At 42.1% G+C, this 19,864-nt stretch overlaps 1 protein-coding gene across 1 annotated transcript in view; it reads right to left on the bottom strand.

Annotated features, from left to right (window-relative positions):
- PPM1H (protein phosphatase, Mg2+/Mn2+ dependent 1H) overlaps positions 1 to 19,864 on the bottom strand; it is a 139,020-nt gene that overhangs the window by 38,828 nt on the left and 80,328 nt on the right. The window contains exons 4-5 of the mRNA XM_064448579.1: positions 15,582 to 15,694; positions 22 to 106 (exon numbers count right to left, since the gene is read on the bottom strand). Coding sequence (XP_064304649.1) covers positions 22 to 106; positions 15,582 to 15,694 — 198 coding nt within the window. The remainder of the gene's footprint in view (positions 1 to 21; positions 107 to 15,581; positions 15,695 to 19,864) is intronic.

Here is a 19,864-nt window from a genome sequence, read left to right on the forward strand (position 1 = left end):
TCTGGTCCTCATGTCTCTTACCAGATACTGGAGTCGCTGGCGTTCGGTCTCTGGAGTGAATTCTGAAGACATTGGAATGACTTCGCCATTTCGGATTATTATAGCCCTGTAACAGTAATAAAACATCATCAGTGCAGAAAAAAAAAAGTAAATACCCAGAAAAGCACAGGGTACAGTCACACTCTTATTCTCTTCAGAATCACAGTAAAATAAAGCCATTTCTTTTCTACTGAAGTTGTCAGCAGAACAGGATAATAATTCCTGCCCTGCATCCTTTAGGGTAGATAACAAAGTATATTTGTATATGCCAAGTTCATTTCAGAGCTCACAAAAACATCCAGGCAACAAAGGCAAGAGTTATTTCAGTTGATGTCTACAGGGTATCCTTATTAAGTGAAATGCAGACACTCAGAGGAGATGCTGCAGAATCACTGATCGTAGAACAACTCTTTGCAGGTTTTAATCCCAGTTGTGGCTGACACTGTCTAAACTACTGGCTTCAAATGACTCATGCAAGCAGTTTCCAATTATTGATTGGTCATGTGTCATGTCAGAACATTTCTACTCCAACAGCAAATGGAAATGGCAAAGCAAATCCTGTTTAACACAAATTTAACTAGTTACCTGCTGAAAGATGACAGGTAACGGAATGACTATAGATCAGCCAGGAGATTTCACATATACTTCTTCAAATGGTAGAGAGGAAATTCTCTCAAACACCTGCCTGTTTTCTTTTAACAATCTGCTATGCTGCATGCAAATTACAGTCCAATTCTTCCCTGGTGTAATGCTACTGGCTGAAACACAGTCACAAGGGGGAAAGAATTTACCCGGTATTCCTATGGCATTCTGTGGTCATGTATTCACTCACAGAATTGTGTTCTTTCCATTATTTACGCAGCTCTCTAAGTATAGTAACACTTGGCGCTTTCTAAAAGCTGGATAAACTATGTATCATTCCGAAGATTTTAATGCCTGTTTTGGAGCTGTTTTTCAACCATCAGTAGATTAATTCAGTGTTTGGACAGTAGCAGTGTACCAGCTCTCCTATTCAATTTGCACAGAATTTGGTGTAGATAAAACAAGCAACTGTCACTTGGATTCCAATTTCTGTATGTTTTAGACGGTCTCCTTTCTGCAATCTTTTCATCCTGTTGATATGATGTTTATGTGCTGGCTTACTTGTCTTGATAGGGATCAATTTGCTGGCAGTGCTTCTATGCCAGATATTCTGATAGCACTGCAACGCAACCAACAAATATGGTAGGCACACAGAGACTGAAAACTTAACATCTAAATTCAAAACACAGGCATCTTGAGAAAACCAGCCCAGGTATAAACCAGCTTTGTAAAATTAGTGCCAATCGATAACTTTCCAAGTCTTCTGGATATGATATTAGACTAAAATTGTCTCCGAACTATCATCTACTATTGCTAGTATGCAAAAGGAAGGAGCAATATCAAAGAGGAAAGGAACTGTTCACATTTCTGAGATCCACACAGAAAAGAACAGACAGGTATGGGGTGGTGCTACAATAGGACAGGTGGGAAAAGGCTGTAGTGATGAGGGGAAAACAGCCCTGCTTTGACAGATGACAAATTTACTGCTCATGGACTTCCAGCATGCCCTTGCAAATAATCCTATGTAGAAATTAGAGGTGACAAGAGTGCAACCTACATACTGAAGGCTCCCACTGGCCCTCCACTGCTACAATTAAAACAATATTGTGTCCTTGAAATGAGACAGACATGGTGGTTGTAACTCATTAATTTCTTAAGTCAAATTTGTGCAGAATTTTTGATGGATTTTTTCCTCTTTATGGGATCTGATTACAGGCTTACAAAAATGCTAGTCCAATTAAAAATAATAAAGGTTTGCTGAAAATTTTGATTTTCAAGACAGTCATTTAAAAATGAATTAAGAACTCCACTACCTCTTTTCTGCAACACCACCTTTTCTTTTATTTTTGCAATTCCTAAGATATTCAGCTTTGAACCAGGCTCATATACTCAAAGACAGTGGATGGTTTTTATAACCTTTTTGTATATAACTTGACTCACTTGAGTAGGCCTCCATTTAAGGGGACTGTGGGTTTAGTACTGAGTACTCTGGTAACAGTCTAGACTAGACTGATCAAAGGAGCTGATCAGACATTAACCAAATTTTACACACTAGTTTAAGAGGGTCATAAGGGATCTACTGATCTTGAGCTTGTCTGAAAGAGCTAATATTAAAAACACACATTGATATAACTGCTAGGGCATCAGGCTAATTTTTTAATTATCCTCTGCTTCCCCTTTAATCACCATTTCACAGGAAACCTATGTTTTAAAGACCACTCAGACCAGTCTGGGGTTCACCTTTTCCTTTGTGCGCAGACATACTTCCTATATAGGTTGATAGCTATCATTCTCACTTCTATGGGTAGAATTGGGCCCTGAGGGACTCACATCATATAAAAAGCAATTCAGAGGCGAGTGGGTCAACCTTTCATGGCTCAACTTATTTTCACTAGAAATTGCAGCCACCTGGGATGAAAAGCACAACCCAGCACAAAAAAACCCAAAACCCCAACCAACAACCTTTGGAGGGGGGGAATTAAAGCAGTGCTGTTGATACCTGATAAAACAGAACCTCAGTTTTATGTTTTTCATTAATGTTTTCAGCAGTTGGACTTTATTCAACTTGAAAGTTACAGCTGCTCGTAAGAGTCAAATTATTTGATCCGAGGAATTAGACGGCTCTAGATATGAGTAACGAGAGGGACGCAGACGTACATATACAGGTCACTGGTCTGAATTCAACTCTGGTGGGCTCATTATCCTCTTACCAGTCTCTTTACCTTTCAGCACCAGCCACTTAGCAGTTTCATAACAGCAAAGCGTATTTCTGATGGACCAAGTGACAAAAATGGACACATTTGTCAGCCGTCTCAGTGGAGAGGCTGGGTGCGAAAGCCTGGCCTGGGAGCCACCCTGCTCTGTGGGATTTTTCCTTATGATTGAAGAGGTGCCGTATCAGGCCCTAGTTGGGTTTGGAGACTGAACTGCCCTTTCCATGACCTCGCGGTGACAGAGCTGCCAAGCACTGACTGAAGGCTTTTCCCACCGAGCAACCTCCAGAGCCCTGAATTCAATAGCCCAAAGTCAATAACTGCTCACGGGGAGGGAGCCTAGCTGACACAGCAGCCGCAAACAGCCCAGCAACTGCTTTTAGAGACCCACTCTATACGGTCCTGTAGGACAATTAATTTTGACTTTACGCTTCCTAATGGACTAAGCAGCAACATGGCATTACGTGAGCATTACTGCCTCTGCCATGCATGAAAGATGCACGTACGTGATGAAATAGTGCTCTGAAAGCATTTAGCTCCCTGTGCACTGTGGAAATATGAATGTATTATTTTATACGAGAATACAACTGTCCTATTAACCTGTCAGAAATAGCTACATACGAAGCAAGAAGAACTCAAAGAGATGCAGTGCCCAGAGAGCATCTGATTCTGCCATGTTTAATAGTGACATTTTAATTTCAGCCACACTGGTGAAACACATTATAGCAGAGCCACAGGGCAAGCCTGCCAAAGGCAGACGGACAATTCATGTTTGCAGGGAACAAGTATGTCAACACTAACCAAATATTCTTGATGATGAGGTTGCTTCAGACCCATACCAATCATTAATTTATATCACCAGTGAAGTAGTAATTAAAAAACAAAAGGTTTTTTTGGCAGGATAGGAAATTGGGAGTCACAGATGTGCAGCTCCCTAGTGCGTTGCCCTCCACTCTCTATGGCTCTGATACCCTTGCAACGCAGCACCATCCACAGCAAGCAAACAGGAAAAACTGCTCTTAGGTCTTGAGGCCATGGAGGCCACTAAGTCACTTATTTTGATCCCTTCTAAAAACAAACTATAGATTTCCCTGAGTCCTCTCCCCTCTTCTGAACCCAGCTACCTGATCCCCCCCTCACACGAACTACAGGATCACTACAGGATCGTACTTGCCCTTGCGTTTCACAAATACATGTTCTGGATGAGAAAGTATGTACGTTCGCTAATCTGCAGCTGGTAAATATTCACAGAAACAGGAATATACCAGGGGAAAAAAGTCCCCAAAACAGAGCTGGTATAGCAAAAGTAGCCTAAAATGGAAGAAACAAAAACTCTGACTTGGTATCTCTCTTCTGGCCACTTCACTGAGTACTTTCTGATCTGGAGAAGCAGTGCCCTGGAACAACTGAATGTGGAACAAGAGATATGCCAGCGCCTTGATGCATACGGCGGGACTGGCAGTCACAGCAAATCTGGCAGCAGGCTACATCCACTCAGTCACACAAATGAAAAGAAACCAGAAGCTTAGAGGGCTGCATGTAAATCCACAGAAAATACTACATTTACCTTTTGGGTTAACAAAACTGCATAGTCCATGATGATCAGCTAAATGATCTTTTCAGTATTTCAACATTCAAACAGAACCCTAAGAATACTGGGTTTTTGTATATTCAGATTAAATACTTCAAAAATGGTATTTGGTGCTTTAGAATACATCCCCTTTTAAAGTACGTAGTGAATGAAGCAACGGAAGGGTAAAAATCTGCCACTGTGTTGTGCTGCTACTCTTACACGCAGGATGTAGCAACAACACTAGCTTAAGGAAAATACCAATATATCAATTGCTTTTGCATTTTTTTTGTATGGATGAAACATCCACCTTTCCTTGAATCAAGCAGGGCTGGGCTTTTTTTTTTCTTTTGCGGAGAACACAATCAGCTGAGAATTGCACAGCATCCTTCCTCAGTTTCTTATAAGAAACAAACAGAGGGAAACTCATACATTTTAGAGGAAGCTATTGTTGGTTACTCTCATTTAATCATACAGAGAAAGAAACACTTTAGTGAACAAGGTCAAAAGTGTAATTTCACTGCTGTCATAGGTCTATTGGGATTCTGCTGTTCAAAACAAAGAGGCATCTCCTACTGTTAGGAGTATTCAGGGGACACCCTGATTCCATTACACACTTTTTCAGCCAAAAATGATTTGAAACGCAACATTAAACTGCACATTTCTACAACAGAGAATAAAAATCTGGTAAAGGTGACAAAGAGCGACTGTTCGGAAAACCCTTTTTGACAGCGTATATCAATTCCAAGCCACAGGGAGGATGTATCCATTTTGTCAAAAGGTGTTAAGCATTGTGGGTTTGGTACAGATGAAGCAGAAGTGTCTGGCTTGTCTGAAGAGGTATTAGAAATGTGTCAATGGAAAAGAAAGAGGGATTAAACTGACAGAAAGAATAAGGCAGGGTTTTATTACATTCAAAGGGGAACCAAGCAGTAGATTTTAATTAGGTGTGTCACAAAATAGCTGAAAAAAAGAAAAGTAAATCCTAGAACTATGGAATCAGCCTAGATAGGTACTTGTTTACTATGGTAACTAGATAAGTATATTTAAAGAAGCCAAGGAAGAGCAATGCTAATGTCTGGCGAGCTTCAAGCCAGTTTTGTTTATTTACCTTTTCTTAATTGCGAAGAAGTGAAAGAAGTGATTATAAAAAGATTTTAAAAAACATTTCTCTCCTCTCTAAATGAAGTACTGGAACTTACAGCCATTACGATTACTGATGACTTTTAAAACATTCAGCCCTGGCACCTTGGTTTCACTTATTATGAACTGAATTACTCTCCCTTAGTCCCACACAGGCTCATTTCTCAATGTTTCTTTAGAAACCAGGTGAACAAACACCTCACTGCACTGGCAATAATCATGGAACTATAGTGCAAAGCCTTTAAATGATTTCCTTAATTTTATGAATTAAGGCAGGCTGGGGATAGTGAAACAAACCATTATATAATGTTTAGCTGGCATTAAAACAGGTCCCAGCGATGACATATCCATCACCATAAAACTCAGAGGTGAAAGCAGCAACCCTCACCAACACCAACGGAAAAAAACCCTGGCTGCCTCCCACCCGTAACCCAAGAGATGTTTCAAAAATGCCCCAACTCCTACTCCGCATTGCTACCAAGAAGAAAACAAGCAACAAACCATGGAGGGGGTAGAGCCAATGAAAATTGCCTCTGTCCTCATTTTCCATCTACTGCCAATCAACAGTCCTGCCACCCTGGTTTCTTCACATTTTTCAGCACAAACATCAGGCTGTCCGCAGAAATATTGTGACAGAATAGAAACACTGGATCATTTTTCTTTCAGCTGAACAAAGCCAACGTTAAGAGGGAATGCACTCTCCCTGCTTGTGGCTCTTCTTGTGACAATGTAGTCTCATCATGTACGCTGTGGTTAAAGCAGGCTGCTCAGACGCATTCGTTCATTCATCACTTGGGGGAACTTCAGCTCCCTCAAGCCAATAAAAGGTGCGAGAACTTGCCTTGGTGAAGTATTGCTCAAAGGCAGCGCTAAAGTAATTTCCTACAGGAGCGTGCTTCCGCATTTCCTGCAGGAACAATGAAGAACCCTCCCAAACTTCTGCTAAAGGCCTTTTGCAGGCTTGTCAGCCACCCTGGCTGCTCTGAGGGTTAACATCTCAGCAGCATGTCCCTGCTCCGGCTTGACACCAAGGTCAGGCATTCCCAGGTATTTCATTCAGCGGCCTCTTTTCATGTCCTCGCACCAGCACGGAGCCAAGCGTGCTACACCCCCTCCCGTGGCAGCACGAGAACCTCCTCCTGCCTTTGAAAAGAACCAGGGAAAGAAATTATTAAATCCAGTCCCTGCAATAAACCCTGAAAGTAGTCTTTCAGAGGCACCTACAAGCACGCAAGCTGTTCCTTGCACGCATGTGTAGAGCTTTAAGTTGTTTCCAGCTACCTGATCCATTCATATTTAAATTTCTAATGCTTATTTAGTGATTCCTGTGGAGAAGGTCTCTGGGCAAAATGAGGCTGCTGATATACTCTAAAGCCACTATTCTGGTACTGTTTTTACTAAATGAATTCTATTATTTTTAATAAAGGATCACGAATGGGCAAGTAGAAGCTGTTTCTCAAAGCAAAATAATATTAATAGATTTCCATGGACAGGCTTACTTCTCATCTACACTAGCACCTGAGCCAGTCAGCATCTTCCTTACTGCCACCATAAATAATAAAAATCTGAATTTTTAGAACTGATCTCACATTCCATCCCATGTATTCAACTAGCAACTTAATAAGCAGCAGTTAAAGGGATTTTCTGCTCCTGGTGGCCTCCCTCTGCCCTATATCTCGCATCCAACAGTGAGAAGCTCTTGGCTGTCACCAACACTGTAACTAAATTACTTCAGTTGTTTCTGCATCACTACTCACTGTACAGTTTAAAATTAAATATAACATTGAGCTTGCAGGTTGTCCGCAGAGGAGATAGCTTGGAGAATACACATCGCCCAGTCAGTTTTGACCCCAGAAGCTGCATGCTTCTAGTTCTCAGGGCCCCTTTGATGGGCTGCAGCTCCATTCCCACAGGACTCTCCCATGAATCCCCTGCTCTAGTTTAGGTCCTCAAGTGTATTGCTTGTCTGATGCAATCTAAGTATGGAGTTATTATTAGCAGTTGGCTTATTAATAGAGTTTCATTTTAGGGCTAATTATACTTTTTTTTTCTTTGTACTCCCACCCCATCACTAATGGGATGGCACTGGCTATCTCTATGTGATTTTCCTGATTAAACTTGCCTGTTTAATCAGGAAAGTAACTTTTGCCATTGAACCAGCGGTGACTTTCTGTGTTTACCTATACACTTCTAGCATTGTCTACTCTGGTTCCAGTAACACAAAACCAAAAGCCAGTAAACTAAATGAAAGCGCTCTGTGATTAACTGTGTGTACTTTCCTGTTGGTTTACATCTGAACCCACCGATCTTTCAGAGGACTTCAGCTGGCAGCTAGGAAGCTAGTACAAGTCAGTTTATAGTGAGTTTATAGCGACACTGTTAGCACACGAAAACTGCTCGCCATCGGTTCCAGCATCCTTAGGTTGGAGATTTGCTGCCCTCACGGGATTCATTTTGCCCGTGATGATTTCAGTGTATTCTTCATTTGAACACAGCTAAGTCCAGGATTGCAATGAAGATACACCACTGTGTTTCTGTATCTCAGCTGAACAACATGTCACCAATTACTCAGGCCGTGCCAGGGAAATGAACAAAGAAGTGCAGTCATGTCTCTGTGGCCAGCTCTGAGCCTCAGGACTGGTATCTGTGGCATCAAAGTCTTTTTCCCTGCTGTCCAGGATATCACATTCATCTCCAGGACGAGTTACTATGGCAACTAAACCTGGGCTTAGTGGATGAAGGCATCATTGTGCAAGTCAGTGTTTACTTTGCCAGTAATATGGCTGGGATATGGCTGACCATGTAAGATGGAAGAAGCATGGATCCCCCCCGCCCTTCACTGTCTTACTGTTGAGGAAGTCAGAATGACTTTTATCACCTAAAGCGTTGCATCTACTTTGATCTCAGCTTTTTCTGTTTAATTCAGTGGCAGCAGCAGGATATTGGAGCAAGCTGGACTGAGAAGTAAAAGCAGACTGAAAGTCGCGCACTCTGCTCACTCTGCATCAGTGATTTTTTCCTGAAGCCCTGCTTCATTCACCCATGCAGAAGTGACAAGGGAAGCCCTCGCTAAAAGCTCCAGGAGCAGGGCTCAAGCTGCACTGCAGAGCTGCTGCTGAGACTAAATGGACTGGGCTGCCTGGCAAGCTCACTGAATTCAAGGGACGAGAAAAGCTTTCCAACACAGTAAGGACTGCAGCAGACTTGAAACATTCACCAAGCAAGCCTGGGATGCTCCCCCTGGCTCTCCTCTCAGAGTATGGATGGGACTAGAGGTCCAAGGCACCCAGCCTGCTTAGCATGCCTTGGCCCTGGCCCTGTAACACTGGAATGAAGAACCTGCGGGTCACTTGTGGTCAGCTACAAAGGCACAGATTAAAAAGCTGGGTTTGAGCCTAATGCACTGCACTGGGAGATCTTGATTCTCATATATTTGCTTATACCACGAGTTGCCTCTATTGAAGGTCACAGGCTCTTTATGCATCAGTAAAGTACTGGTAAAAGAGTGATTAAAATTATGTCTCTTTGCCCATCTTGTCTCAGACACTACAAACTCTACAGGCTACACACACAACATATATGCAAAGATGTTATTACAGTGGGATTTTTTCCTTGATCAGTGCTGTATTCACCAATAACAGTAGGCAGCAGAGGAATTTTTACTTGCAGTGGCAACAACCAACTATTTTGGTCTGGCTCGATTAGTTTGTTCGGTTTCAGTTGGTTTTGTTCTCCCCTCTCCCTTTTTTTTTTTCATTTTTAAAGGCTGAAAACCTATGAGAATTAAAGTTAACAAAATTCATCACTCCTGGAAACTATATACCAACGAACTGTGGCCTTTCAGTTTACTGACATTACTTGAATAGCCAAAATTCAATTCCTCATAGTCTGGAACATAAGGATTTCATGGTTACATGATGTCTGTGTGGTTAGGGCCAGAGATTTAACTGAATGTACCACTCATTGAAAATGTTTACAATGGCTTCAACACCTGCTAGATTGTCACAGACAATGCTAAGGCATACGGTCTCCCAGGAAAAAACAAGTGTTTGAAGAAAAGGCAGGACATTTGTTTTGTCTTCAAAAGCCCATGAACATTTACTGCCAAATAAACTGTTTCTGCCAGGTGGGTGCTCAATACAATGTGTCAGTACCCTGGAACTTGTCATCCACTGGATCACTAGAAAATGCTCTTCCTCATCACTGCATGTTGAGCGCAATGACTTATTTCTGATCCAACACTTTTTCTCCATACCTCAAAGAGTTTCCTGAAGCACCTCCAAAACCTTAACCCAGCACAAAATCTTGCAATATCTGATGCTGCTGCTATTCCTGTGAATCCTGTGCTCTTGCTTCTCCCTGGAAGGAGGCCAGGCAGAAAAAGGGGAGCAGAACTGCTTTCTGCAGGCCTGCAAGTTGGCCTTCCAAGGAAGAGAAGCAGGGGAAATAGAGAGATGGGACTTGGCCATATCTCCTGAGTGTGACTAAGATGCCACACTCTTTTCTAACATTTTCAGCTAGGCAGGATCAGACTTCTCCACCTACCAAACTGCAGTCAGTGAAGGAGAATGTATGTGGGAGAGACTCGCTTTATCTTGAATTCAGTGTCTCCTCACTACACAGGCTCCTGAGCAAACCTGACTTAGGTTATCTGCTGCCCAAAACAATCAAGCATTTACTATTTTGAAGTGATTCCATCAAAGAATTAATAATAACGTAAAAAGGGAATGTGCATATAGCTTGCCCAAAAGACAGTCCATAAGTATTGCTCTTGCCTCTTGGGAGACACCTTTTGAGGATTTGGAGGAATTATAACTTCAGAGGACAAAGAGGAATCACCACAGAGTGTGTGGTCCTAGGATGAAAGGCCCTGCGTGCGCTTCAGAGATTTGCAGCTCTTTTTGTCCCATCTTTAGGAGAAGACAGGAAAAAGAACGCTTTTCCAAATACCGCAGACTGGAGAAGCTTAGTAACTCAGTTAGTCTTTCCTCTAGAGACCTCTAAGTACAAAGCACGGTTATTGTTGTTTATGCAGACACAGATGTAAGGAGACAGAGGGCTTAGGCAGACCACTCAAGGAGAACAGGGAAATTGTACACCATTTAGATTAGAAGATGGGTAGTTAAGAAAATCAGAAAATTAAAGTCCGTTAAAAATACTTTAAACCAAAGACTAAAGCAAACTAGCTCTACAGCAGTAATATACTAGAACACTTTTTGGTTTCCATCCTTACACAGTGTTAGAGCTTCTGGCAAAAACCACCCTGCTGGACTGCCTTGAGGAAGAGGTCAGATATGATGAACCACAAAACATGGGTCAGAATCATCAATTCTGACTTCTCAGAAATTCTATTTAAGCTACAGTGCCAGTCAGCAGATACATGGCTGTTTCTATGGCCCTCTCATTTACTTCACAGAAGCAGATTAATCCCCTAAATTTGACTTCCTATAAGAACTATGCATGAAGGAAGCATTTGACAAGCACCATGACACAGAAGTATAAAATGTAGTGAGATTCAACACAAGCAGCAAATCCAGAAAGAATTGAAACAGTAAACAAAGTAGAATTCAATTTTCAATTCACTATTTTATTACACTGGGAGCAGTCAGTGTTATAAACACACTCCCCCACATCTGGGCACCTGAAGCACCAATGAAGTTGCTTAACCTGCACCCAGTGGAAGCATCACAAAAACATTCACTCCACAAGCTCCTATCATTTAACAATACCAAATACCTTAGCATTAATTCTACACTTGCAAAAAGGAGGAGAAAATCTATTCTGGACATGCGGATATATGTTCAAGCAGAGGGTGAATATGCCCTGAAAACACAAGCACAGGGGAACAAAAGCAAGGAAGCAAAAAGATGATAAAAAGCTGATGAAGCAAAGCAAAAAAATCCAGTGACCCTGCAAGTCTGTGAAGCCTCTGAAACAGACTCTTTGCTTTGATCCCATCTTCTGCCAATAAATCAAAAAAGCCCAAAATGCATTTGCAGATATAGTGAGAGTTTCAGGGCCTATGGAAAAGTCAAATCAACTTGTGGTGTTCTGCTTCTTGCATAATGATAAAAGCACAGCCACCCTACGTGGCTTCAAGCACAGCACAAAATGGCAGTGCCTGCAGTCTCCGAGCACCTCCTTAGCCAGACAACATGAAAGCCAGAACACTCCTGCCAAAGACAGTTAATATGATCATATTGCATTACAGTCGCTGTAGTGATATTGGGCAAATGTTATGTTGCATGAGGCTATACAATAATTGGGCAGTAATCAGTAAAAACATTACGTCCCTGTTTTACTACTGCTTCATCACTAGCTATAAAACAACATCCTAATAAAGAGCATAAAACTAAAAGGAACTGAGATTAACAAGGCATGTTACGACAGTTTAGAAGTAAAAGTCACTTTAGCGATATAAAATTGAACAATACTATTTAAAAGAATGAGAAGATTTACTATTCCTTATTTTTAAAAAAGCAGCTATTCAGAAGGTCTGGCCTAGTTACCATAGTATATATGTCAAACTGGTAAGCAAAGCACAGCGCACCAATGCTTACCAGAAAAGCACTATGCATTGGATAGCTAACTATAGCTCTATCAGTCCCTAATTAGATAACCTTGCATGGACAATCCTAACCACTGAGAGGGGAGGGAGAGAGAAACATTAGAAAAAGCTTTGGCCAATATTCAGACACGAATTTTGACTGTACAAGTAGGTATATTTATGGCATAGTCCAAGAATGATCAGACAAGCTGTTAGAGAACGAAAGCGGTTCCATCCATGTTGTTTTTATCAGGCTCTGAATACATCACCTCATTTTTAGTAGGGTTCTGGTATCATGTGCAGTTAACGTATAATTATTACAGAACTCTGATTGCATCATTAGCAGAAGTTTAATTATATCATTGACATTAGTGATGCCATAACATCAAGCTCAATAATAGTTCATAACAAAACCTACAATTAGCACAATTTTTCCTCCCTTTTACACCAACCAAAAGTGTTCAGCTTGGAGAAGCCTAATAGTCCATACAGAAGTGAGGCTAGGGCTGAACCTGAAAGGATTGCTGGCTGGTAATTTAGTAATATGGTAATTAAAGTCTTTTCATGATGTAATTACACATCAACTACAAAAGGACAGCTGCTATACAACACTGCCAGGGTACGTAGCATGAAATGATTAGATTTGAGAGGCTTTGGTGGTTAAACTGAATGCCACAGACATAAGTCTGAGGTATAGCTAGCATGGCATAGCACATTATTATTCAAGTCTCACACTTGGCGTTTCCTTAGTCTCATTGTGATAGTAACAGTTTGTTGCCCGTACCTTAGTCTTGTAACAGCAGAAGCTGTTCAAAACTCACCTTTAAAAGCTTCTGCTGTTTTGAAGTTGCCTGGAATTAAAAGACCTAACCTGCTTCTGGGCAGAGGCAGTACAAATGAGGTTTGCATGAACCCAAAATGTTTTATTTCCCACCCCTGCCGCATGAAACCTCCTCCCACAGACTCCTGTATGTGGGAAATGTAGCTTGATTTATTTACAGGCTTTTTCCAGTGAGGGAGCAGAGAGGGGAGAAGGAGAGTGCAGACAGAGGAGAGGCACAAATGAGTAGGTGAACTCAAAGAAACTAAAGCTTGACTGAAGAACAGTTTGTCTAGTTCCAACAGCAACAAGCACAAGTCCCGTTTGGGTGAAAAAACCAATCCCCACCCTTCTTTTCAAGAGCATACAAATGTTCTTTTAAGTAGTTTCCTTATTGCATTTCTCACAGCCCTCATTTGTATCTGTACAAACTGTGAAGTTGACCATGCAAGGCATGAGACAGCAAAAAAAGAATATATTTTTCTAACACAAAACTTTCTGGCTATGTGAGTGTGCTCTTAAAAATACAGGAATGCTCTGTGCATCTTGGCAGTAGACAGACAGCCTCAGACCTTCTTTTCTAGTCTTAAAATGTGTTTCTAGTGATGAGGAGCAACTTAGATATTTTGCAATAGCTGTTTTTCTCCCTTTCTGAAACTTGGGAAGTGGGGATTTGGTGGGAGAGATGCCCAGATCAACAGATCTTCCACACTTTAGAGCTTTTATTTTCTTGAGCTACAGAAGCCTACAAGAGGGATTATTTGAAAGTTAAATATTTTGGAAATCCAGAGAATACTCCTCAGCACGAGGAAGGTTTCTGTGAGGTCTATCTGGAAAGTACAAAACCAAGCTATTTTGGATCTGGTGGGACCCCATTACCCACAAGATGCGAGGAATTAGTAGAAAAATTTGAATCCTGGTTCAAACAAGACCTGGCCTTGCCAATGGGTTTCATTCTAATTACTGCTCTTCCTGTTTTTATGACAAAATGTTTTCAATGGGCTTGATGAACATTCAAAACCTCTTGAAGTCTTGGTGGCTTTAACTACAGTGGATGCTTGGGCTAATTCAAGATCACTGACAATGAGTTTCTTCCCGTTGGGTGTCAGAAGTTGCAATGGAACTGAGGCTGCTCTTGGGAAGCAGAGGAGGAATCCTGGGGGAACTGGAAGCAGCCACTCATTTAAGAACAAAGACCTCAACTACTCAGAAGTAGGTTATGCATGGCCAGTTTTACACAGCACACTTTTAAGAGACAATAAAGCAATTTAGCCAACCCAATGGAAGAGACTCAACTGTACTTCAAGTACGATAGCACAAGAAAACATGATTATTTCTAATTTAATGGCAAAAAAGCTAAAATTTAATGCAGATAGTGGTTCTGATGACTAGATAGGTGGTCTACTTAAACATGTTTGCAGCTACCCTCTGTGAGGACTCATTTGACATTTGATGAGAAAAAAAATCATATATGTCACTTGTCAAGAGGAACCAGGTGATCAATTTGCAATATAAACAGCAAATTCAGCATATTAAGAACAATCACCAACTTGAAAAGAATAGGAACTTTGTGCACAAAGGACTTATCTGACTTCCTACACAGTTTAAAGCAGCAAGAGGCAACAAAAATGTTAGGTTTAAACTACAAAACATTTTGCAGTTCACTGCTGCTCTGTAAATACATTGTGCACATGCAGTACAAACATGAACCATGTGCAGACAAACCTCAAACACAAATGCATAACTGCAGCAGTCTTCACCTAAAGACAATGTGGTTTAGTACCTCTGCAGACTTTAATTTCTCAGCTGCTAAGAGAACACAGCAGCAGTCTCTATAGTGCAGGGAACTATTCTCTCTGGCCTGTTTACACAGAGTGCTGCCAAAAGAAACATGTGAAGGTCTAAAGTCTTGCAAGTCCAGCCTCATTATCTCTCTCTGATAGTTTTATGGGCAGAGAGTGAGAGAAAGGAAACGAATGCAAGTGAGAGATTTCCATTATGCCCCTAGCTTTAGCTAAATCATAAGACAAAGAAAAAGCTTCTTGTGACAAGTCTTCAAGCATCCAACTTCTAAATAAAACAAAGCAACAACTCCTGAACAACAGCATTCAATTCTGAGAGATGGACAAGTACACAAGCTAGAACAGGACACAGTAGAAATCCTAACCTGTGATAGCCCCTCTCCCTCCTGTCTTCCCTGTTGCACAAGTAGCAGTTATTTGCTTACAGATTATTACCTTCAATTATATCAAAATCCGAGAGCCAGGTGGCCTTCCAAGACCAAGGCAGAGGACAGGAGCCACAGGACTTCCTACTGAACCAGTCCAGCCCTACCAGCTGTTCCAGGTGCAGTCACCTTGTCAGTGTTCAACACACAATTCTACTACACACAACATCTCTTATGTTTCAATGGCACTTTAGCAGCTTTCCACTTCTCTGCAACCATCAAGTCATTCAGAAACTGCTACAGGGACAGAAGTGTCATCAACCTCCCTGATTGCATCCACCACTCAACTAGATACTGGAAGCATTTGCATTAATTTCTGTGAGGACTGTTAAAGAAACAGAATCCTCTTGTGACACTGTTTGCAACTAAGGAACTTGGCAACACCAGATCTGGAAAGTTTGGGATGAAGGAATAGTTGGGGAGACACCATGCTTACTCACCTGCTGTCACCAGCGTTTGCCACGTAAAGCTTCCCCAATAAATACACCACCACAAGGGCTGTGCAGCCGCCAGAAATATTATACACAGTCCTCTCTCGTTCTATTTGCAAATCCTATGGGAAGAGAGAACAAGATTTATAAAGATAGCATTGCAATTTATGTTTCAGAAAATGAAGATTCCCCTAAAAAAACCCAATAGAGTCTTTCTTAAACTGCATATCCCACTGGCTTTCTTTACTGTTGCAGCTATGGCCACGTGGTCAGGGAGAAGAATGGGAAGTGGAGGAGCACATAGTACTTATGATACAAAGATGTTCGGGGAAAAATCAGGACAGGAGATTGTAAAACATCACGCACCAAGGAACAAGTGGCAGCTCTGAGGGATGCAAGGGAATTTGCTATAGAAAAAGCACAATGAAGGCAAAGATAAATGTAGCTTAACAACAGGTACCTGGTGGTATAATTGGAGAGTGTTTTACATAGACAGCAGGTAATTAATGAGACCTAGCTACGACATGACTAACTACCTGCTCTCCAAAAGGGAGGCTAGGATTGCGGAGCATATACCTTTGACAAACAGCAGCAAGACACACTCATGCCACAAGGCTACCCTTCAGAAACACAGGAAACGGGTGGATGCTAAACTTGTTAAGGGGGCAGTGGAGGGAAGGTCAGTAGAACAGTATTTACTAAAAAATACTAGGCATTCACAGACTTTCCTGGATGAACCACAGTATTTAACCCTGTGTCTCATCCCACTGCTTTTATAAAGTCCTGAAAAGACTTAATTTTTATGCACATGCACAGGCCCAAATTTAAGGAGGTACATACCTACTCAAATAGTTCTTCCTGTGTTTAGCTTCCAACTGATTCTGAGTGTAAGAAATATTATATATATACACAAGCCCTCCTGCTTAATAGAAGGAGAACAGAAGTCATATCTGTCACCAACAATCAAGCAAACCCAGGAATGAAACAAATACATAAATACATACATACATATATACACAAACACATATATATGTATGTATGCGTATATAGTCCCAGGAAGGCTTGGAGAACACAAGACAAGTAAATGAGCTACTTTCCAGTACTCGACACATTTTACACAAAAATTGAAGTATATGCCAATGAATTCATTCTGCTGCCTCTTAGTTTAGTTTGGGGTAACACCACAGCATGTTACAAATTACCTTCCTCTCCTGTGTTCAGAATCAAATCCAATTTCAAACTGGTCTGTCCTTGTAATACTGGATTCAAACAGGGAGCATCATTTAACACTGCTATTGCAAGCACTGGCAGACCTTTTCAGCTAAACCCTGCCTACTTGTATGTGCTTTATATTATGAATATATTTGTTTGCCTCTGTGTGTGTGTGCATACACACACAGAGCTATACTTCAGCCATTTTTGTATTTGCACTGAGCAACAACAGCGCAAATTGTCCACGCCTTGGGGAATGGTATTTAGAGCTAAATTTATCTGAGGAAAAGCACCACAACAAATGCAAACCACGACAGCTGCAATTTGATTGAAAATCTGCAGAGTTGGAGGAGGCCAGGGACCGCAGCTTTGTTTCCTACAAATTTCAGGAGAGGGAGGTGACCTGGGGCAGTGGTGGGGATGCTCCGCAGCCCTTGGCCGCTGTCCCGAGCAGGCTGGGCAGAGGTGTCTGTCACAAATAACGTTGCTCCTCGCTGGCCAGTGGGACAGACATAGGGACCGATCCCATTTGTGCCATGAATACAGTACTGAGGCAGGCGGCACGGCAGTGACAGCTAGAAACGCGCAGCGCTGCCCGACAAGGCCATCCTCTGCTGCTCATGGGAACTGCACTCTGCTGCTGGAGAGACTCAGGGTTTGACTGCTGGCTTTTAGCCCATGCTTTCATCAACTTGTCGTTTCCCTTTTTCTTTTTTTTTTAAATTTTCTTTTAATTTTTTTTGGGGGGGATGCATGTGGAGGGTGAGGACCAGGAGAAAAATACCTCCAAGCTAAAAATCAAATCTTACAGAACCTTTGGTCACAGACATAGGCCTGTTATAAATGCCACTTTATCTAATCTTACCATAGAGAAGCTGATTTTCCTCCCCATGGTTTCTATATATTTTTAAATTAAGCTGAAAAGAACAGTTCAAAGGAAGCAGACGTTTCTAACCATCAAAATAATTTAAACTTACAAATACTACAGTGGATTTTCCACACACTGCCAGGAATTTTAAAAAACCTTCATCTCCACAGTTTAGACTATCCTCTGAGACCTTTGAAGAATGTACCATTCCTCACCTGGTTTCGGCTCTGTCATACATACACTTTGCAAGTGCTGGAATGCCTATATTAAAATTTATTTCTTTTAATAAGCAGAATTCAGAAGCATCTATAATAGGAGAGAAGACAGATAATCCTTAGGGCCTCATTTTCAGAGTTTCCTTGACTTAAACTAGATCTGTGTACTGGATTTTTTCGAATCATTGCTGTTCATGGGCTCTTCCATCTAGCTGTTTTTCAGAACTTGAATTTACTACCATGACTTGCCAGAGTACATTCAGTGCCATGTTTAATTGGGTATTATACACTTTGTCTGACATTTCCCTTTTTGGGGGGAAGGAAGAAGGGGAAAGCTTTCCTACAGCTCAACAAGATTTGAGGGGAAAAAATAAACCAAAATAAAATAAAGCCCACCACTGACACTAACTCATTCTGATGTAGAGACACTGGCTTTTAATGAAATACTTTCTAACAGTGCTGCTGGGAAAGTAGTGCAGCACAAATTGGCAGAAATGCCAAAATGCCTCTGAAGCCTTTGGGGTGTAAAGGGGCTCATTTTAGATAAAGTCTGAGTGTATACAAAGCTTTCCTCATTTTTCACCTGGAGAAAGATTTCACAGCAAGGTTTTTTTCCTTTCTTCTTCCTCTTTTCTGTATCATGCAGCTCATTCCCATGTAGCAATCTGCGTGCAGGGGAAGAGCTGAGCAATGCTGGGCACAATCAAACAACGTACCTTTCAGCCCAAAGGGCAACGTGTGCTACACACACTGTGTCCCCTGACAGAAGGGGAGGAAAAAAAAAAAAAAGGATTTCTATATCCTCTGTTCAAAAGATGATTGTTTCATGCCAAGGAAGCAGCTAATTCAGCCTGTGCTCTGCCCCGCTTTTTAGGACGGATGCTGTAGCGGCAGGTAGGAGCAGGGTGCCCACAGGGGTTGCCTCACGCCTGGTCACCCTGGTCCCCCTTCCCTGGGTGACGGAGCGCAGGGAGGATGGAGCAGAACCTGCAGAGGACACCATAAAGTGTGACAGGATATGTGTCCAGAGCAGGCGACACAGAGCAGGGGTCACTTTGTCCACTGATTACAGAAGCAGTCCAAGAGCATTGCATCAGCCTGGGACAGACCATCCCCGCTGTCCCGACAGAGGTCTCCTCAGCACCTGCCTCACTAAGGCTCAGACCTGGGCTTCCCAGAGCAAAAGCACAGGTTAGTCAAGCTAGCTAACAATCTCTTCTGAAAAATGAGGGAGATTATGCCACAAAGCCATTACCATCCTCTCTGTCGGAGGCTCCTGGACCCCTGATGGCGGCTTGCTCGTGCCACCTCGTGGAGATCCTGCGGAGGGGCTCAGGCGCCTCGCCTCGCCGCAGAGCGTGGCGTGGGCTGGTGGCTCTCGGGGTGCTGCAGGGCCCCAGCTTTTCCTTCCTTCCGCCTGCCTTGACCCACGCATGTTGGGCACACGAAGCGTGCCAGGACGCCCGCCACCGGCAGCCTCAGCCAGGCGGGCTCGTGTGCGCAGCCGACGCAGAGGCAGGGGAGGCAGCATGAAAGCAGCAAGAGCGACAGCACAAAAAGCGAGTGCCAGCTATAGGCAATGCTAAGTTTTAGAACTTTAGGGCCTGCAAAACAGAGCTAGGTACATTCAAACTGAAGTATTGTCATTACAACAAGTTGGCATATTGCAACAACTACTAAAAGAACTATTTTTCATCTATATCTGTCCTCAGAGTAGGGACCTTTCCTCCAGGATATCAATCTTACCCCTCACACACAGTATCAGGTATCTGCCTAAAAAAACCCAACCAACCAAACAAAAAAAACCCAAAACACACAAAACCTCATAATTCATAAAGACAAAACTAACTCCTTAATCTGCTTTACCTCTGTCAAAAAGAAATCAAAATGCCTGTAACAGTTTCAACCCTCCTCGTTTCTACTGCCTATTCAATCAGAGGAAGCTTTTCAAAAGGAAAATTGTACAACATATGTTGCACTCTCAAGATTGTTCAAAT

This window comes from Phalacrocorax carbo, chromosome 1, assembly GCF_963921805.1.
Source record: "Phalacrocorax carbo chromosome 1, bPhaCar2.1, whole genome shotgun sequence".
Lineage (NCBI taxonomy): Eukaryota > Metazoa > Chordata > Aves > Suliformes > Phalacrocoracidae > Phalacrocorax > Phalacrocorax carbo.